Genomic DNA, 19,983 nt, shown 5'->3' on the forward strand with positions numbered 1-19,983 from the left:
TCTGTGGCAGGAACTTAATTTCAGGATTGGTGTCTGACATCACCAGGGGTGCACATATCAAGCATTTGTAAGGTATACATTTTTATACTAAACTTGGAGAGATTCTACATGTACTGACATGCACCTTTTTGGTGTAGATGTTATAATGCTTGTATCATATACATAGGTATCAACCTGCACATGAATTACAGCTTTATATTTATTAAATCCAGATGTGACAAAATGGTAGAATTTTACACAAAATTCCAGGTTACAGAAATATTGGACTGGTAAATTTTTACCAATGTTCCTTTATCAGCCCATGCCAATAGAGTAGAGATTGATCCGTCCCATTCCTAATTTATAGGGTTCAGTACTATTGGGAACAGGTCTCGCAACGTATCGCCTATAGCTAAGGAGTAGAAAGGAGCTACTAAGTTTTTAACACATTTAATGTGAATTTACCAACAGTGGTCAAATAAACTGCTTTATCAAACATTGTTGCAAGATTTATCTGCTGCAATTGCAATAAATCTTTACTGAATTGTATATTGCAAAATATACACATTAGGTATGCCAAAAAAATGGAAAATAAACATTATTGTTGTTTATTTTTCTCAACTTAATATAAAATGGAATTCTTAAAGTAATACATACATACACACATACTTTACAATTACATTCAATAAATCAATATCACAATAAAACAATACACAAAGTACAAACCCGCTGATTCTTTTATGGTAACATTCATCTACCTGCATCTGTCCAGTGCATGATAACTGCATCACCAACATATGTTACGTATGTTCATAAACATTCTAAAGCTACACAGGTCATCCTACAGTAACGGTATTGCTAAGCACTAACTTTTGTCATAACGGCTACTAAGATATGATGTATTATGCTCCCTAGTATGCTAAATGTTTATCAGGCATTAAGATTCATCAAGAGTTTTAATTCTTTTTTTTTGTAACACTAACAGCAAAAGATATGGATTTGTCCTATGTATTTTTATTAATGTGCCTCCTATTAAATTTATCTCATGTATTCATACAATACATCACCTTGTAATGTGCATTTAGAAAAATTCATTCTCTTACAGAAATATTTCCAGCCATCTTTGTGCAAGGAGGGAAAATTTTCCCCACCCTTCAAACTCTGTCCCAATGGTGCACGTGAAGTTCATTTGCATGAATATGTAAAGACAAAGCATATAATTCGATCATATTACAATTCTAATGAAACTTCTGGATGCATAAATTCTACGAGGTCACAGACTCTCTTATTGCATATTTCTGAAAGTTCTGTAGCCTGAAAAATCTCTTTCCATACTCAAAACTAGAAACCATTATAGCACAAGCTGGAGCAACTTTGATAACACGTGGCACTATTCCAGCAAATAGTCCCCCAATACCATGCTGCCTGTAGATCCTTTGAATGATCCCAAGTGTCGATGTACTCTTTTGAGGCGAGTCTGCAATATAAAATATACATAAAAGAATATCTTTCATCATCATAGCCCTATAAAGTAGATGTAAAAAGTGTCTTCCTTTACTATGCACCCAGCAATCTTGTCTGCAAATCCATTTTATTTACTACAGAGTGTCCCCAAAAATGTGTACACACTTTTACAGCCAATAACTCAGTAAATTTTCATTTATTTTGAGACGTAACAAACTTGAAATAATGGCTGGAAAGGGTCTAAATTTTGAGGAAGTGAAATTTTTCATAGTCTTACCAAAATTGCAAGAATATAGGAAGTGCAAAGATTGTTCAGAAAGGAGTTTTAAAGCAATCCACTGTGACTTGTCATTACTCAAATTAGAGATATGTTTGAAACAGATGGAACTGTTTAGGATGTCAAGATACAGCATTCGAGAAAATATCCGCAAGAGAAAATGTGCTACTGAAAACTTACACAAAGCTCACTAAATTTTAAAGCATATTGCATGAACCAATCATGCCATGCATCTAATAAATAGACACATAGGAAAGAGGACGAGTTTTATTTGCAGCAAGACGGTGCAACTCCCCAGAACATGAGGTCCCATCTTGATGTAAATCATCTGACCAAATCGGTTGCATCGAATACACCCTGCGTTCACCAGATCATACACAACTTTTTTTTTCTTTTTTTTTTTTTTTGTGTAATGGGGACATAGCTGACAAAAATCACTCAACTGAAAATAGCCACTGAATTCAAATTAATCCCAATTAAAAGTGAAATCATTGTTGATGTTTGCAATTTCACATGCCTGCACTAGAAATACTATCAATTTAAAGAGCTGCAGTAACTTAAAACTTCCGCAAATTAAATGTACAACATGTGTTGTCTCTATAATATTTTGAAGCATAAAAAAAGTAAAGTGTTCCCCTGTGCTTAGCACCACGCCATGAAGGCATATAGGGGGTGTGGGGGTAACGTCCCACACTTTCTTGATCCGGTCGTAAGTGGGGGTGATGTGATCAGCACCATGCCCCTGACTGCCTTTACCCCCCAGGGTTTCCCCCAGGTACCCATGTTATTCGACGCTGGGTGGGCGCCGGGGCCGCTTCCATCGTTAGAAAAGTTCCCGGATTTGAACCGGCCGGGACCTTTAGCATGGCAGTCAGACGCATTATTTCAGGATAAACTGTATATAAAATCAAACAGCACATTCTTCCTTACTATATACTACAAGTAATGTGACATTTTACAAAATTCTTGTCTGGAAGATCATGGAGTTGAGTGAGTGGGTTTGCGTTTTAAGACCAATTTATGCACAGTAAGGGTAAATGAGACTGGGCCTACAGTTAAAGTGTGCCTCCACATTTTGAATGAAATTTCTGAATTGTATAAATTTAATTCATATCGGCTCACCCCTAATAATTCCCCTTCCCACATCAGCATGATTACTTTAAGGGGAAAAAAAGCAACCAACTGCAACTATCTATGGTAAATACGTGGGTAGGAAATTTAATAGTTGCAACACTGCTGTATATACACCATGAAACGGAACTGGTGCTTCTTACTTATACCACATATTAGTTTGATACCTAAGCTGCCTCCCAGAAATGGACTCTACCTTCCAACACTAGGCTCATGTGCAGTGATGAGAGGAATAGAGTATCGTTGGAGTTGGCAGTCTAAAGTTGCATAGTCAGAACCCCACTAATGTGAAAGTTCTGATGATTCTCGCCGTACCTCCAGGACAGACTGTCAATGGGCAGTATTACTGTTCATTTTTGGAACATGAACTGCAACCTGCATTGCGAAAGAAGAGGGAACACTTTCTGCTGAATCCTCCCATCATTTTGCAGGACAATGCTCGGGTGCATGTAGCGCAACCTGTGGCTGATTTGTTAGCTCGATGGGGCTGGCAGATGCTCTACAAGCATCTGTGACTTTGATTTGATACCGAAGATAAAGCTTCCAAACTGTTCCAAAGATTGAATGATTGATCAATTGATTGATTTGGTGTTTTAAGTCCACTTTATGCACAATAAGGCTAATAGGGACTGGACCTACAGTTTAAAGTGGGATTGATTGAATTGGTGTTTTAAGTCCACTTTATGCACAGTAAGGCTAATCAGGACCACTACATGCCTCCACAGAGTATCGAACCCGGAACCCCTTGATTTCAAGGCAACGACACTACCACTGTGCCATCAGGGAGGCCCCTTAAAGTGGGATCCGAACCACCATGTGCCTCCACCTGTTCCAGAGATTATTCCAGCAATAGACCACTCCATTCAAACCATTAAGAGAACATGCACTGATACAGAAATATTATGACGTCCACATTGCTGGCAACAGTTGTACACAATGATGGTGACTACATCGACTGTAGAAGTTTTACACAGGTATCTCTTTTGTACCATTTGAGAATAAATAGTTGACACTATTAAATTTCTAACCCACGTAGTTTTCCTTCCACAATTTCCTTTTTGTGCATCACCACACATTTGAAAAGCAGGTACCTAAAAAACTAATCTCCAAAGAAGATTACAGGTGGAAGAGTCTTTCATCTGATAAAGGTTAACCATGTTTGAACATTACAAATATAAAAAGTGCTATCAACTTAGTTCACTAGACAATTTTAGAATTTAACATTAATTAAATGTAACTACTTCAAAAGCTATTTATGTACATTGGACAGAAACACTACAAACTACCTAAATAAAAAATTAAAAGGTATTGCACAAAACTGCATTTAAAATTAAACAGTACATTATTGGTACATGCAAAATATACAAACAAAAAATGTACAGGAATAAATTATAAAATATAACACAGTACGGGTAAGTGGTTTAATGAAAAAGTGTACATTTCATAAATCATGGATTTGGGGTGCAAAAATAACTCACAATACAGTCAGAAAAGAAATAAAAACAGTCAAACAGTAAAATCAGAAGAGTGAAAGAGTTAACAAGACATACAGAAATTTTAATTAGTGCCTCAAATTTTCAGTCAGGATTTCTGCTCAAGCATAAACAAATTAAAATTAAAAACAAAATCTGAGATTACAACGTGCAAAAACAGTAGAGCTGAGCTGATACCAACGTATTAGTACTAGCAGATACCGGTGGTATTATTATCAGAAAGTATCGTCTAAGATATAATAACCAATACCATCGTATACTTTTCTGGAGACTAGGTATAGTGCAGTGTTTATCCTAAATGCAAACCAACATTTCCATCAAGCTTCTCTTTTCTTTTTTTAACCTTTTTTAACTTTCACAATTGAGTATAGATTTTTTTACTGTTCTATATTGGGCCACCAGATATTGTGCAGCTTCTCAGTACATTCAACTCTCTTCCATAACTTCTTAACTTACTGGACACAGCGTTGTGAGGTTTGAGTACTTGTGAATAATAGCCTTCTGATGTTTGTCATTTAGTATCGCTTTTCTGCCACTTTTAGCTAATTGCGATGATGACGATGAGTGATATGATTAAATTGATGAAGGGACACTCAGCCTTGGATTTGAACTCGGGATTCACAGCAACACTTCATACTGTGCTAACCACTGACAAATTTTCAGTGATAGCAAGCATTAAGTGAGATTTTGCATGGTTTTGATTGAGTGTTTTAAGTTCAATTTATACACAGATAGGTTAACCAGGACTAGACCTATAGTTTAAAGTGGGATGCCTCCACCAGGTATCAAACCCAGGATGCCTTGATTACGAGGTGGAAATGTTACCACTACATCATTGGGGAGAGCCTGAGATTAGGTATGGCATTACATGTTATTTTTACGTTCCTATATATATATACTCACGGGTATGAGTGGTTTTTAGTGAGTTCCTTATTGGTACACCATTGTTTGTGTGTGTGTCTTTTCTGGAAGATGTAAAATTCTATGAAACTCTGTATCTATCTGCCAAGCAAATCTTCAAAATATGAGAATGGTGGTGGTCAAATCACCAATATACGTAATTGGTTTTCAAGAGACACTCCCATAGGATCCTGTTTTTGTGGAGAACACTGTGTGCTGTGTTGTATGGAGTGAAGCACGCAATAGTGAACGTTCACACAGGTGTATTTTAACTCTTTATGAAGATAAATGATGATTCCAAATATATACTCAAAAAAGGTTTGTTCTTAAAACACAACTAAAAATAAATCAGCAATTTTCAGTTTTGATAATTTGGGTTTCAAGCCAGGATTACATGCATATTTTAATCTTCCTAACAGCTTTAACAAAAGAACAATACTGCAGTATATCTATTTTTTTCATTATCTACATAGCATTATTACAGTCCCCAAAATTTCATCGTCGACACATCACGATGACAAGTGGGGAGCTATTTGAAAAGAAGGAGTAGGCAAAATAAAAAAGCAGCATTGGGACTCTATGCACTGACCTGAGCTATACCAGATGGGTATGGTGGATAAGCCAACAATTGGAAGCTCAACTCATGAATTTTGCCTATGCATAGTCTTGACAAAGCACTATTCCTTTGCCCAATATGTTTGTTCCACTTTTAATTGTATCATCTGCACATTCCAACAAGTTCACACAACTTTACATCACTGTAAGCTTCAGTTTAAAATGGTATTTGTCTCAACCCTGTGCAACAACATTGTTTTGCAAATAAAGCAACTGAAAGATATATATGTACCAGGTGTAGAAGTATGAAACCAGAATTTGTTTGCAAGAAGTAAACGGCTGGTGTTTGCAACTGAGAAACAATATTTTATTCAAAGTAAGCTCCATTGCTAGTTACACATTTCTCCCACCTTTCCGGCAGGTTATGAATGCCACGCCAAAAAAAAACATTCTTATTTTGAAGCGAACCAGTCCGCGAGCCATGTTCGTACATCTTCATACGAATTGAAGCGCTGTTCTGCAAGAGCGTGTCCCAGTGAGGCAAATAGATGATAATCTGAAGGAGCCAAGTCGGGAGAATACGCCGCATGCCCTAGTATCTCCCATTTGAATGCCTTGATCGTTTCCCAGACCTGTTTTGCTGTGTGTGGTGAGGCGTTGTCATGGAGCAGGATGACCTTGTGTTGCCTTGATTCATATTCCGGCCGTTTGTCACGTAATGCTCGATGTAAATTGATCATTTGCTGTTGGTAGCGATCTGCGTTAACGGTTTCACCAGGTTTTAGCACCTCATAATAGATGACGCCCCGCTGATCCCACAAACACAGAGCAGTGTCTTTTTTCCAAAGCGATTTGGTCTTGCAGTGGATGTCGATGGTTCGCCTGGATTCACCCACGATTTACGACACTTAGGATTCTCCAAATATATCCATTTCTCATCGCCGGTCACTATGCGATGGAGAAACGACTTACTTTTGTATCTGGCGAGCAGCATTTGACAAGTGGTCTTGCGGGATCCTTGCTGTCTTTCATTCAGTTCATGCGGAATCCATTTGCCTGCTTTCTGCACCTTTCCCATAGCTTTCAACCGAAGAGAAACGGCTTTCTGCGTCACATTCAATTGTTCCGCGAGCTCCTGCTGCATTTGGGTATCATCTTCATCCAATAAGGCTTGTAATTCGTTGTCTTCGAAGTTTTTCGGAGGATTCCCACTTTCCTCGTTTCGCAAGTCAAAATCGAAAATTTAGAATTTCTTGAACCACTCGAAACACTGTGTTTTCCCGAGAGCATGTTCGCCGTAAGCTTCGACGAGCATTCGATGCGATTCTGCGGACGTTTTCTTCAAATGATAACAGAACACCAATGCTGTTCGCAAATCGTAGTTCGTAGGCACAAAACTCGACATGTTCCGGGTGTGCAACACCTTCCTCTGTCTGGCACTCGGGTTACTGTGTTCCGATATAACGTCCTCGGGAGTGGCGGGCAGCAGCTGGCGCTGCTTACGCGATCTTCCGCGCCCTCCACTGCCGGCTAGCACCATCTATTGGCCAATTGCGGTTTCATACTTCTACACCTGGTATCTAACACTATAACTCAACAGAGATCCTAAAGTTGACAGTAACCCATCTCCATCCAACAAAAGTAAGCACCATGCGAAGCAAAGTGAGAAGAAGGATAAAAAAATCTTTGTACCTGAACTGATGATTGAACTGACGATTCCAATGTATGTCCTCATACTGAACATTCCAAAATATACAGATTTGCGCTTGGCTGCAAACACATTAGCAAATCACAAAAAGACACAGAATATGTTGTAAGTTCAATAAAACATATTTTAGAATACTCACACTTACCAATTTTCCAGAGTTCGGCAGTAGACATACTATTATATAGGGATGGGACCAATTATGACATATTAACGTACCAGTAAAATTACAATTTTTGTTTTTACCTAATATTTTTTTAAAAGGCATATCACTTGTTCCTAGATTATAAAGAGAAAGTTTCACTGATTTTAATGATAAAATCATGCATACAGTGTACATCTTAAACAAAATTCATTCATAAAGTCAATGACATATGTATGACAGTCAGGTTACCATTGCATCTAAACTGATTCTAAAAATGTTACTTTTTGGTGAAGAAAAATTAAATAACAGAATGAAAACACTATTTGTGTATGGTGATGGTATTATGAATAAATGAAGTGTGGGTAAATGCTATTATTTCATGTATAATCTAAGAAGTTCAAGTTTCCAGGATGAATACCATTTTGAACATTTTGCTTTTGGACTCGGAAGAAGACTTCAATCAAAACTGATTTGCATGTTTCATTTCCTTAATTTCCAAGATGTCTACTTTAAGCAATTATAAGAATTTATTTTTAATACACAGTCATATTAGAAGTGACAAGAAGGCAAAAGAGGTCGTCACATTTTACTGAAAGAACTGACAGTGGATGTCTATCATAAACAATAGCTTAATGTAATACAAGTGCTTAGTAAAAATGTGGAAACATACGGAGGGTCACAAGTCCACAAGTATGTGATATCCCTCATGAGTACTAATCAGTATTTGATATATCCATATTATGACGAGTAAGATTATTATAATTTTAATTAATTACCATTAATTTCTTAAATATGTGTAAACATATGTTGAATTATCCTTACAAAGCCTTGGTAAAAATTACTCTACAATGTCATTTTCTGTAAATTTGCACGGGCAACAGCATACATTACAAGAAAAAAAACTAAGAGTTCAATTTTCCATTGAGCCAATTCCGAAACGGTTAATGATTTTCCTTCCTTAACAACACATACAACCTGTGAATATATAAGGGTCAGTCAGTGGAAAATAGGTCACCTTGTATAACTTGACGTGTAGATGTCGCGGCTCCATGAAACTCCTGCAATGGAATGGGGTACTGTTGTCCCTGGTAGATGATGGCCGTTCCCAAAATTTCATCGTCGACACATCACAATGAAAAGGGGGGCTATTTGAAAAGAAGTAGTAGTCACATCACAGGCTTGTGTGAAGCAGTTTGAGTGTGAGCCGTGTGAAGTGCAGACATGCAGGGACTTGCCGTCCAGCATATCATAGAGGCTAGTAAGGAAGAGCAGCGAACAGTCGTGCATTTCCTGGTTGCAGAAGGCACTAGTACGAGAGATATTCACCGTCGAATGACGGCAGTGTATGGGGAACATTGTTTATCTCTGTCGCAGGTGAAGGAATGGAGTTGGGGGTTTCACAAAGTAAGAACGCCACTGCAGGACAATCCACAACCTGAATCATCACAAATGATAATCTCATCCAACGAGGGTGAATATCTCGCATACTAGCACCTTCTTCGGCCACCAGAAAACGTATGACTGCTCGCTCCTCTAGCTTAGTGGCCTCCATTATATGCCGGATAGCAAGTACCTACACATCTGCACTTCTCACAGCTCACACTCCAACTGCTTCACACAAGTCTGTGATGAGCCTGTCATCTACCGGGCAATAATAACAGAACCCCCTTCCAATGGCAGGAGTTTCGTGGAGCAACGTTGAGATATACAAGGTGGTATGTTTTCCACTGACTGACCCTTATATTTTACATTTACAATTAATTCATCCCTGTTAATTATTAATTGTGCAGCTGCAACAAAAGCATAACAGGGACAGACAATAGTATAAAAGAAGCGCTTCAACTAATTATATACTATGCAAATGAAGCATTCCAGCAACAAGAGAGATGCAACATACATACATATCCCATGCTTTGATCTGCAGTAAAACATGAGGAAAAGAATTTGTACATTTAAAAATACTCAACAAATGAAATAAATTATTCAGAGCCTAAATAAAATTAACGAAAGTGGACACTGACTGATAAAGACTAATTTGGTTTATTTTGCTTTGCTTTTCTACCACGTTTGGGTAATCGCAACGATGAAGGGTGATGATATGATGAAACCGATGAGGGGACGACACACAAAGAACACCCATGCTCAGGCCAGAATTCAAACCCAAAACCCCTAACATCATAGCATGCTGCGCTAACCACTCCACCAAGGAGGTCGACCCCAAAGTGGATATATTTGATATTCAAGTAAATACATTGCCAATGGTATATACAGGGTCTGGCAGAGGAGTTAGGCAATTTTGAAATGTGAATAACACACCTAATTTTCAGAGGTACAGAAATGTATTACTACAAAAATACAGGTTATTGTATGCCATTTTAAGTTATTGTATGCCAATTGCAATGGGAATTCTTTATGACTTAAAAATGATGTCCTTCAAGTGACTTCCATTTACGTGTACACACATTGAAAGCCTCTCCCAGAAGTTGCGGACGGCACGTTGCAATATTTCACCAAGAATGTTTTCAATTTTATCTCAGGTCATCTAATGTGCGAGGTTTATTCACATACACTTAGGATTTGAGGAATCTCCACAGAAAAAAATCACTGATTGTAAGGTCTGGTGACCGAGGAGGCCAGGGTATGTCATCAAACCGGGAAATGGCATGTCCTGGAAAAAGTTGATGAACAACAGCCATACAGGATCTAGATGTGTGAGCCATTGCTCCATCTTGTTGGAACCATATGTCTTGCTGATTTATCCTACGCCTACTCTGAAGCCGACAAAGTTCTGGTAAAACAAAAGTATTCATCATTGCGAAATAGCGTTCGGAGTTCACCGTCACACAATCCCCATCTTCATCTTGGAAGAAATACGGGCCGATGACAGCAAATGCAGCTACACCACACCATACACAGTCACTCATGAACTGTGAAGCGGCCGTTCATGAAGCTCCTGCAGGTTTTCGTTTGACCAATATCTAAAGTTTTGCTTGTTTACAGATCCATTTAAATGGAAATATGCCTCGTCACTCATAAGAATAATCGTTTCCTCGGACATTTGGAGCATCCTTTCAGCAAATCTTTTGAGATTGACAAAGTCATCATCATGCAGCTCCTGCACAATTTTAGATCCAGATGTAACATTCGTCGTACAGAGCGATCTGATATCCACAACGCTACAGCATGCTGGCTGGCAGACCGTCTTGGGCTCCTAACGATAGCTTCCTCTTTACTCGTCCTATGTTTTCTGGTGTCCTTACGGTTCGAACACAGCCAGGTGGTGACCTATTCATAGCTGATGCTGTCAATCTGAAGTTCTGTACCCACCTGAGGATAGTGTTGCGGCTTGGTACACGCCCATGGCGTGCCACATGAAAATGACGCTGCATTTTCAATACAGATTCTCCAGTCTTGAAGAATCCCTCCACAACAAACACTCGATGTTGCACATTCCAGGCATCCATGCTTACTGGGCTGACAAACAGTTAAGCAGGCCACCAACTTCTCACTGGATTGCGGATTGTTGATTTGAATTTATTTCAATTGTTCAAACGGACGAAGCGCTGACTCAAGAACTTACATAGGTCATTTAAAAGGAAAGGAAAAAGGCCTTCGAATGTGTATAGAAGTAAATTGAAGGCATCATTTTTTTTTTTTACACGAACTGTCGTGGTAAATAAAAATGGCATACAATAACCTGTATTTCTGTAGTAATACATTTCTGTACCTTTGAAAATTAAGTGTGTTATTCACATTTCAAAACCGTCTAACTCCTCTGCCGGACCCTGTACTAATTGTCTACCATCTCTTACAAATAAAACAAGCACATTTTTTTAAAAAAATAGAGATGAAGCAATTGAAAAAGTTATGAATAGATAGTGTTATGCTGCGTGATATTCTCACTTGGAGAAAAATTCAACACATTCTATTCCTGTTGCAATTTCATGTTTTCTACTTCTAGTTTTGTTATTTTATGTTCTCTTTCTGCCATTTTTGGCTAATCATGACAATGATGATAAGTGATAATGTCCACATGGGGACTTCAGTGACAAGATTAAAAGTAGGCCACTTAAGGTGCTCGAGTTTGAGATGGTATACTCTCATATGTTTATTCTCTTATCACACTTGAAGAATAGAGCACATTTATTCTATTTCACAGCAACTGCACACTCAGTGCTAATGTACTTTCAGCATTATGTATTTTCCAAGGGTTTTGCGACAGTTGGTGGTGCAATTCCATTGCTTCTATGCCTAACTGTGTGATGATTACAAGATGCAACTTTCTTGCCTACCAAGAAAAGCACATGTGTGCACATCCAGTAATGTCTTGAGTTTATGCCACATTGAACTGATACCCAAAACGATGCTATATAGATGACACAAGCATCATGCATTTTATCAAATAAAGACTTTCTGTATCACTAAGCAGTTTCTTGGTATGTATGCTTCTGCATTTATAATGTGGTTAGGTATGTAAAATATGTTAACTTAAATCGCCGCATGGTCTTGAAAGGAATTCACTTTTCATATGATACCAAAGAGATACCGCCTTGAAATTTTGACTGAGCCTTCAGTAGATGTGTATCAATATGTGTAAAATTTTTGAACATTTTGAAAATTTCGTTTTTTGGAAATTGTAAAATAAAATTTTGAAAAACTTTCAAAATTTGTTTTTCGCAAAAAACCAAGCATGTTGTATATCAAATGAAAACCCTCTTCATAAGCTTTAAAATGAGACCATGCTCACCCCTGTAGTTAAAACAGGTCTCTTGCAAAATGTATTTAAAGTTTCAGCGGTAAGCGGTTTTTGGGCAATGTTGTCAATTTTCAAAATTCAATAACTCAAAAACTGGCAACATGAAAAATATTTTTTTTCTATATTTTAGATTAAAAGTGCGTGTATACCAAAAATTAGTCAAATCTATGACATCAAATTCCAAAATGTATTTCTCCTTGGTTGATTTGACATGGAATTACCCTATAGTAAGACTATTACAGATTCCCAGTCTGAATGCCTGAACACTGTAACTAGAAGTTGTGCAGGGTATTGGTTTATGTGTGGGTTTGTGTGTGTGTGTGTATCAATATTATATGTTAGTCATATAGTGCAGAATCAGCTAATTATATAGCTATTATATAAAACCTGTATACATAAGAATTTCAATACCATCGATTTTTCAGACCACCAGGATACATGAACACACTTAAGAAGTATCTGACTTCCCAATACCAATACACTGGCATTGATATCAGCTCAACACTACCCTTAAAACTGCATTTCAAAACCCAATACATATCATCGGAATTTATTGAAATAATTTTACGGTGTGTAAAATGGAGATCAAGTAGATATTTTGTTTAGTTTGTGGCTTTTGGTAAAAAAATATATATCTATATATTAAAAAAATATACTAGAATAGCATTTAACTAAATGCTCAATTTTTCCAATGAAAGCAAAATAAAGAAGCAAGGCTACCTCTAAAACTACATTATAAATTACACAAGAAATTATAAACTTCCATATTCTTACGGTATTACATAGCTGTTTAAAACTGTATCTTCTACACATAAAAATGTAACAAACTGGTGCTAAAAGATGTGATATCCCAAACTTGCATCAGGGTCATTACATTCTGCTGTTTAAAACAAATTTAGAGAAATCCCCCACCCTGTTAATGAGTCACAATTGGTGTCACCAAAATTTAGGGGAGTGTAGGAAGTGGCTTGGCCCCCAGATTTTATGCTGATACATCACAACTAAAGTATTTTGCCTGGAGGACCATAGCAACTAATTTCATCAAACTACTGCAGAAGTCAATGACTTCTAACACAGATCAAAGTGTACAGAATTCTCACCAAATATAAGTTACAGGACATCACATCATCAAATTAATTGTCTATTCAGCAATCAATGAATTCAGGCTCAAATGATAATGCTAAAAGCAATACTCGTTGATGAATCGTACTGATTTTTGTAACTTTTGCCTACTTGTACCTGACAATTTACATCTGCAAAATCCATTCCACTTTCCTGTCCACACGCCATAATATGCTTCTACTACTTTATTTTCTACTCAGTTGCAAGGAGCCAAGAACAGGCAGATTGACACAACAAATTCAGAAAGAGAAATAAATTATTATAATTAGGAATTTGATTTTTCAAGATTCTACATGATCATATATGGAATATTCATCTCATTAAAAAATATATCAATTTAAATTCATTCTGAGGAAGTGCCTAGAAAGAGGGTTGCCTGTTGACTGCTGCAAATTATTCAATTAATGTTGATTTTAACCCAATTTCGAGTTGTTGTTTTTTCTGTGCTTACATGTTGGGTAAACTTAAAATTGTTACACTGACAGCAAACTGTCAAAGAAGTTAAAATTCTACAGGTTTCCCGAGGTTTCCAATGTCATCCTCAGGAAATAAAAAGAATAGGTTAGGAAAAGAAAATTCTTGTTTCAGACTGTGGAACTGCATTAAATATGTACAAAAAGTGCTTAGAATATACAAAATGTGTGCAAAATTGCATAGCATATGTAAAAAGCCCAACAAGAATTGTTTGACTGTCATAACTTTTTTGAAAAAAATGTGTTGCCAGATCAATCTGAAAGATAATATTATTTAGAAATGTAGTGTGTCCTGAAATCCGTATCTCATTCTAATTGACAACTCTGGTTCTATGCAGTACCAATGCCAGAAAAATTATATGTGGACACAAGAGGGGGCAAGAAAGCAGTTTGAAAGTTAATGCTTTCTGACACTTGTGACTAATTGCAAAGATGAGGATAAGTAACAATATGATGAAGGGACATGCCTAGGACAGGATTCAAACCTGAGGCTCCCAATATCATAATGGGCTGTGCTAACCTCACCGCCATGGTGGTCAGCAAAAGTTTCCAGAATACTGCACATGGTGAGTTAGAAAGGTGGTGAAAGTGTGTGCTGACACTATTTGATTTAGCTGGAATGAAATAGTGGCATTTGAAAGACTGCCTCCCCACAAAGACATCACATACCAGAATTAATGTCATCATCCAAGATGGACTTAGCATAGAGTACCAAGTTAAAGCAGCAACATGAGCAATTCCTTACAAAAACTGCTATTCAAGCTTATGGCTGACATGTAAGCCCTTTCGCAGTGTTTCTGTTCTGAGGTTTTCATGTTTTGGGGTTTTTGGTGTACGATCACTAGCCAGAAGCAATCATTAAAGGGGCATTATGATTATTGGTGCAGAAGGTGAGAGTGTATGTAATTCAAGTTTTGCTGGGGGGGCGGTAGTCACTCTTGAGGTTGAGGATGTTTTCCCAGGTAAAAAGGTACCACAGATGTTACAGATGAGGATATAGTTGAGGTCTGAGGTGAAGCAGGTTGCTTTCTTTGGAGCATACATTTGCCAGTGGCAGCGTGAATCTGTAGAGTAGAAGTGGTGATGAGAACGGGACAGTTTTTACACATTGGACTGTTGTATTTATGAATGTGAGATGTTGGTTGTGAGGTGATGAAGTTTGCACTTTAAAACAACTCTGGGAAAGATGTCTCTACTGTTGGGATCACTGAGGAGAATGAGGAGGGAACATAGTGTGTGTGTCTCAATTTGTTGACAAGTACAGGTGAGGTTGGTTCACGTTTATTGGTGACTGAGCATGAGGTAGCATGGGATATTTGTTTAGTAACTAGGGTTGACCAAGGTGGTACAGAAGGTGGTAGTAGGGTTGGTGAGTAATGGGAGAGATGTTGATGCAGTGTCCTCTGAGAACCAGGGAGAATGGGATTGCTTTCTTGGTATGAAATGGGAGAGATCTTGGTGGGTTTGATGTGATGGATGTTTTCAAATGACAATCCTCAATCTGCACATACACATCTAGGATGTAATTTAATTGGTGGAGTGGGTCCAGGTGATCTTGATAGAACTGAAGGGGTTGAGTTAGTGTAGGAAAGTGGAGAGGGGTGATTCCCCAAGTATCCAGAGCATAAAACTATTGATAAAACAGAACCAGAGGAGTGGTTTGAAGTGTTGAGTATCATGGTACTTTGATATCAATGCAGAGAACACGGTAAGGGAGTCAGTTTTCACTATGAAAGTCTCCTCAATAGAAAATTTCCATAATAGCAATACAATCTGGCAACTAATCCAATTCGACACAATGTGTAATTTGTTGTACTAGATTCTTCCCTCATCCCACACTGTGGCCATGCAGTCTAAGGAATCAGGCTTTGGGCTCTGGCTACGGGATGTGTGCTGATTCAAGTCTCCTGGGAGGAAGGGGAACAACTTTTCTCCTGAGATTTCGGCCAGCGTGTGGGACCGGTGGACACCCACCATTGTGGGTAAATTGGGGAGCTACAAATAAGTTAAGTAACCCGGTCATTGAAACCTAGGATAAACGACTGGGGGCTCGTCATGCTGACCAAACTTCCCCCCGTAACTGGTTGGATGATTGCCCACCTCTGATAGGCATTTGGGAGTGAGGCCGGCAGTTGGTAGGTATGCCTTGGCCCTAAGGGGTTGTTGCACCAAATGTTATTATTATTATTATAACTACTTCCCTCAACATCACTAGAGCTGATGTCAGAAATAAGAAACAACATTCTTTGTAACAAGAATGAGCATCTTTACAAATACATTCATTATTGTAATTTCTGGTTGTCATTGGCTTCTGATACGACATAAAAACACTAGTGCAATCTGCAGTGATTTGTTTCTCCAAGTTATTTCTTCCTAATATTTTTTTTCAGGTTTTCAATAAACCATTTCTAGTTTTCCGCCAATGTTCCTGTATAAAGTGGCTTTGTAAGACTTATTCAGCTTCTAAGCAATGGTACTTGTGGAAGGAGTGGAGGAAACAACACTTGGAACATGGTGCTGATCACATCACCTCCACTATGCTTGAGATCGAGAATGTGTGGAGCTCTACCTTTAGAACCCCTTTATGCCTTCATGACACGGTGCAACGCACAACTGATACATCTTTCTCTTATTCCTAGTTTTATTTATGTTCCAAATGTTGAAACTACTTCTCCCACCAAAAATTTAAACCCATTTCATTTTTCATAATCTCCTTATTTACATTATGTCTTCACCCTTGTAGGAGAAATTTAAACCCCAAATAATACATAGAACATGACTCTCGGAAAATAAGACTTTAGATAGTAGCTAAACCACCCCTTTAAAAAAATAATCTGTACTTAGCACTAAAGAACATGCAACAAGAGCTAAGCTGGTATTGCATGCCATATCTTATGCTTCATATGGAAGATGAAATACAAAATACTATCATGATGGTCTGCATCATAATATAAGTAGCAAAAATAAATAACCAAAGTGCTTACCACAATAGATCTCCTTTTCTCCAAGTTCTATTTGTCGATGAGTTTTAACAACATCAAATGGCAAAGTAATCACAGCAGCAATCTGTAATTAGATTTTTCAATATCTTTCTAACAGGTCTCACATTTTTCATATACACAATATCTTACATCTAAAATGTTTATCAAAGCAATAAACGTGAGCACATATGCACTAGGGATTAAGCAGATGATCTGCATAGGTCGATATAGGGAAATTGGTATCAGTAAAACAATCAATAATTTTACTGATCCAATACAGTAAACCCAACCCCCCACTTACGTAATATGTGACTTACGTAGATTCACAGTTACGTAATAAATCTTGAAAATTACAACTACTAGCACGTATGAATATGTTTGTGGCTTTTTCATCTTTAACATCCATTGCAGTATGCAACGACATACTGCAATGGATGTTAGTCTGTTTTTATATTCTTTTATATATTTTTCATACTTTTATAGTTTATATCAGAGTAAATACTGCTGCATGATGTTTCATTTATAAAATAATACTGGTAAATTTTATATATATATACATACGAGGGCTAGTCAAAAAAGAGTGAGAATGATTTTTCTTTATATATCACACAGTGAACATGCAGAGGTGAAATAAATTTGCGTGAGAACGTGTCTCGTGGAGTCGGCAGATAAAATTGCAAGTGCTTATGCGCATGCATCTGGCAACACTGCACAAACAAAACACAAAAGGTCAGAAGTTGCATACAGAAAATGGAGTCTGTTCGTGAGGAGCAGTACAAGGCCCTGAAATTTTGCGTCTGTCTGCAAAAATCCACCATACAATATGTTGCAGGAGGCATATAGCAAAGATGTCCTTTCACAATCGACCACATTTTGGTGGTTCTAACAGTTTAAGGAGAGCCGTGTTTCGACCACTAAGCAGGGCTGTCCGGGCACTCCGGCCACCGCAGTGAACAAGATCATGGTTATCACAGCTGCCGTCATTGTTCGGGAAGATCGGCAAATAACAATAGATGAACTGGCGGATGTGTTACACATTTTCCATGGTAGTGTGTTCACCATTCCGCATGATCGCTTGCACATGAGACACTTATGTACAAGATGGGTGCCGAGATTGCTAAGGCCTGAACAGAAGGCAGGTAAGAGTGGAGGTGTGTCGGGAGCTTCAACGTCTGGTAGCGGAGCATGCCACACCTACCTGAATTCCATCATAACTGGTGACAAGAGTTGGCTTCACCACTACGATCCCGAAAGCAAACAGGCGAAGACAGTCTGGAAATCACCCAGATCTCCGACGCCAAAGAAAGCCAAAGCTGTTCCGTCAGCAAATTAGGTAATGGTGATTTCCTTCTTCGACTACCGTGGAATTGTCTAACAACATGAAATGCTCCCACATACCACGGTTACTGGGCAGTATTACGTGACAGTTTTGAAGACCCCTGGCAGAACACATCAATTGAAAATGCCCTGAGCTGAATCCATCTGGTTGGTGTCTACACCAGGATAATGCACGCCCTCACGTTTCCAACATTGTTGCCCAATATTTGGCTCAACAAAACATTGAATGTGTCCCACACCCTCCATACAGCCTGTATCTTACTCTGTGCGACTCTTTTTTGTTCCTTTTTCTGAAATTGGAGCTGCGGGGCAAGCGTTTCGACTCATCAAAGGCCTTTCTGAAGAAGGCGGAGGCGGTTCTGAGGACGATGTCAAAAGATGGGTTCCAGCACATCTTTCAGGAATGGCAGACACGTTGGGCCAAGTGTATACAATTCGATGGGGATTACTTCGGAAAAACCATATCAACCTGGACACTGACTAATGTATTGCGTAAGAAAAAAAATCATTCTCATTCTTTTTTTACTAGCCCTAATAATAATAAATATTGCAGTTTCTTACGAAGTTACACTTAAGCAATTTAGAAATTCAACTTAAGTACAATAAGTTACATAAAGGTTTATGGAATGCATTAGTTACATAACTCGGGGGGTTACTGTACATCTATAAGTAGCTTATAATTTAGAGCAATCTTCTGACATGTTGATACATTTTTACTTTTTTTTATGAAAAAAGGTGTAATCCAAATATACTTGCTTTGCAAAGCAGATATCTAAGTACATATTTTTTAACTCATGGAAGAGATATATTGCATTCACTTGATCCATGCACTGACCAAGGATATGAAACCATTTCAATTATTTGTGGCATATTTGCAATTTTTTATTGGGTCAGTAAAATATCAGTTATTGGCAATTTTATGTGGGTGTTCATAAAAATTAATTCTATTGATCTTTACCTAAATTTTCATGAAAACTTTTAATGATTAAGTCACTCCTAAAAAATTATTCTCATTTGAGGATATAAAGTTTTAATACATGCTAGTTTTATGGATTTTTAATATGTTTACAGCAGGATACGAAGTGAAGCTCTATGATCTTAATGACGTTTGTTATCTTTGAGATATGCAGCTGGAATTTAGAACACATCACAACATTTATTCCATTCTATTACAGTCTCTTCAGTTCATTTGGAGAAAGTGTCAGATTGTAAGTCCACATATATGTGGTGGTGTTGAACATTTGGCATGGATCTGTGGCTCAAGACTGGAACATTTCAACTCTAAGCAAAAGAAGCTCCTTCCACAGCGAATGTTTCGGACCAGTCTCGTAGCCTGACTCCACGTGAATATGAAAATCTTATTGATCTCACATCTCACACTTTTGATTGATGGCTTGATTGATTTGCTGCCACTTTTGGCTTATATGGGAACAAGTGATGATATCATGAAACTGATGAATGGACACTCACAAACATCCATACCCAAGCTGGGATTTGAACCTGGGACCCCTGGCATCGTAGCACGATGTGTTAACAACTCTGTCACAGGGGGCGGCTCTCACACTTTTGAAAAGACCATGTTTGATAAACTAACATTGGGTGAATTTTGGTGCAATGTCAAGACAGAATTATCATATTTATCACATAAAGGGGTCTTCCCTTTG

At 37.9% G+C, this 19,983-nt stretch overlaps 1 protein-coding gene across 3 annotated transcripts in view; it reads right to left on the bottom strand.

Moving 5' to 3' along the window:
- Nucleotides 1–571: 571 nt before the first annotated feature.
- LOC145992045 (mitochondrial glutathione transporter SLC25A40-like) overlaps nucleotides 572–19,983 on the bottom strand; it is a 54,477-nt gene continuing 35,065 nt past the window's right edge. The window contains exons 6-8 of one of the 3 annotated variants that reach the window (XM_083128168.1): nucleotides 16,985–17,066; nucleotides 13,645–13,719; nucleotides 572–1,456 (exon numbers count right to left, since the gene is read on the bottom strand). In XM_083128168.1, the coding sequence (XP_082984294.1) occupies nucleotides 1,245–1,456; nucleotides 13,645–13,719; nucleotides 16,985–17,066 (369 nt within the window). In that variant the 3' untranslated portion in view covers nucleotides 572–1,244. Of the gene's footprint in view, nucleotides 1,457–7,491; nucleotides 7,570–13,644; nucleotides 13,720–16,984; nucleotides 17,067–19,983 lie in introns of all 3 variants that reach the window. The other 2 variants (XM_083128167.1, XM_083128169.1) reach the window with 2 other exon arrangements.

The sequence above is a fragment of the Lepisma saccharinum genome, chromosome 9 (assembly GCF_977018435.1).
Source record: "Lepisma saccharinum chromosome 9, izLepSacc3.1, whole genome shotgun sequence".
In the NCBI taxonomy this organism is placed as follows: domain Eukaryota; kingdom Metazoa; phylum Arthropoda; class Insecta; order Zygentoma; family Lepismatidae; genus Lepisma; species Lepisma saccharinum.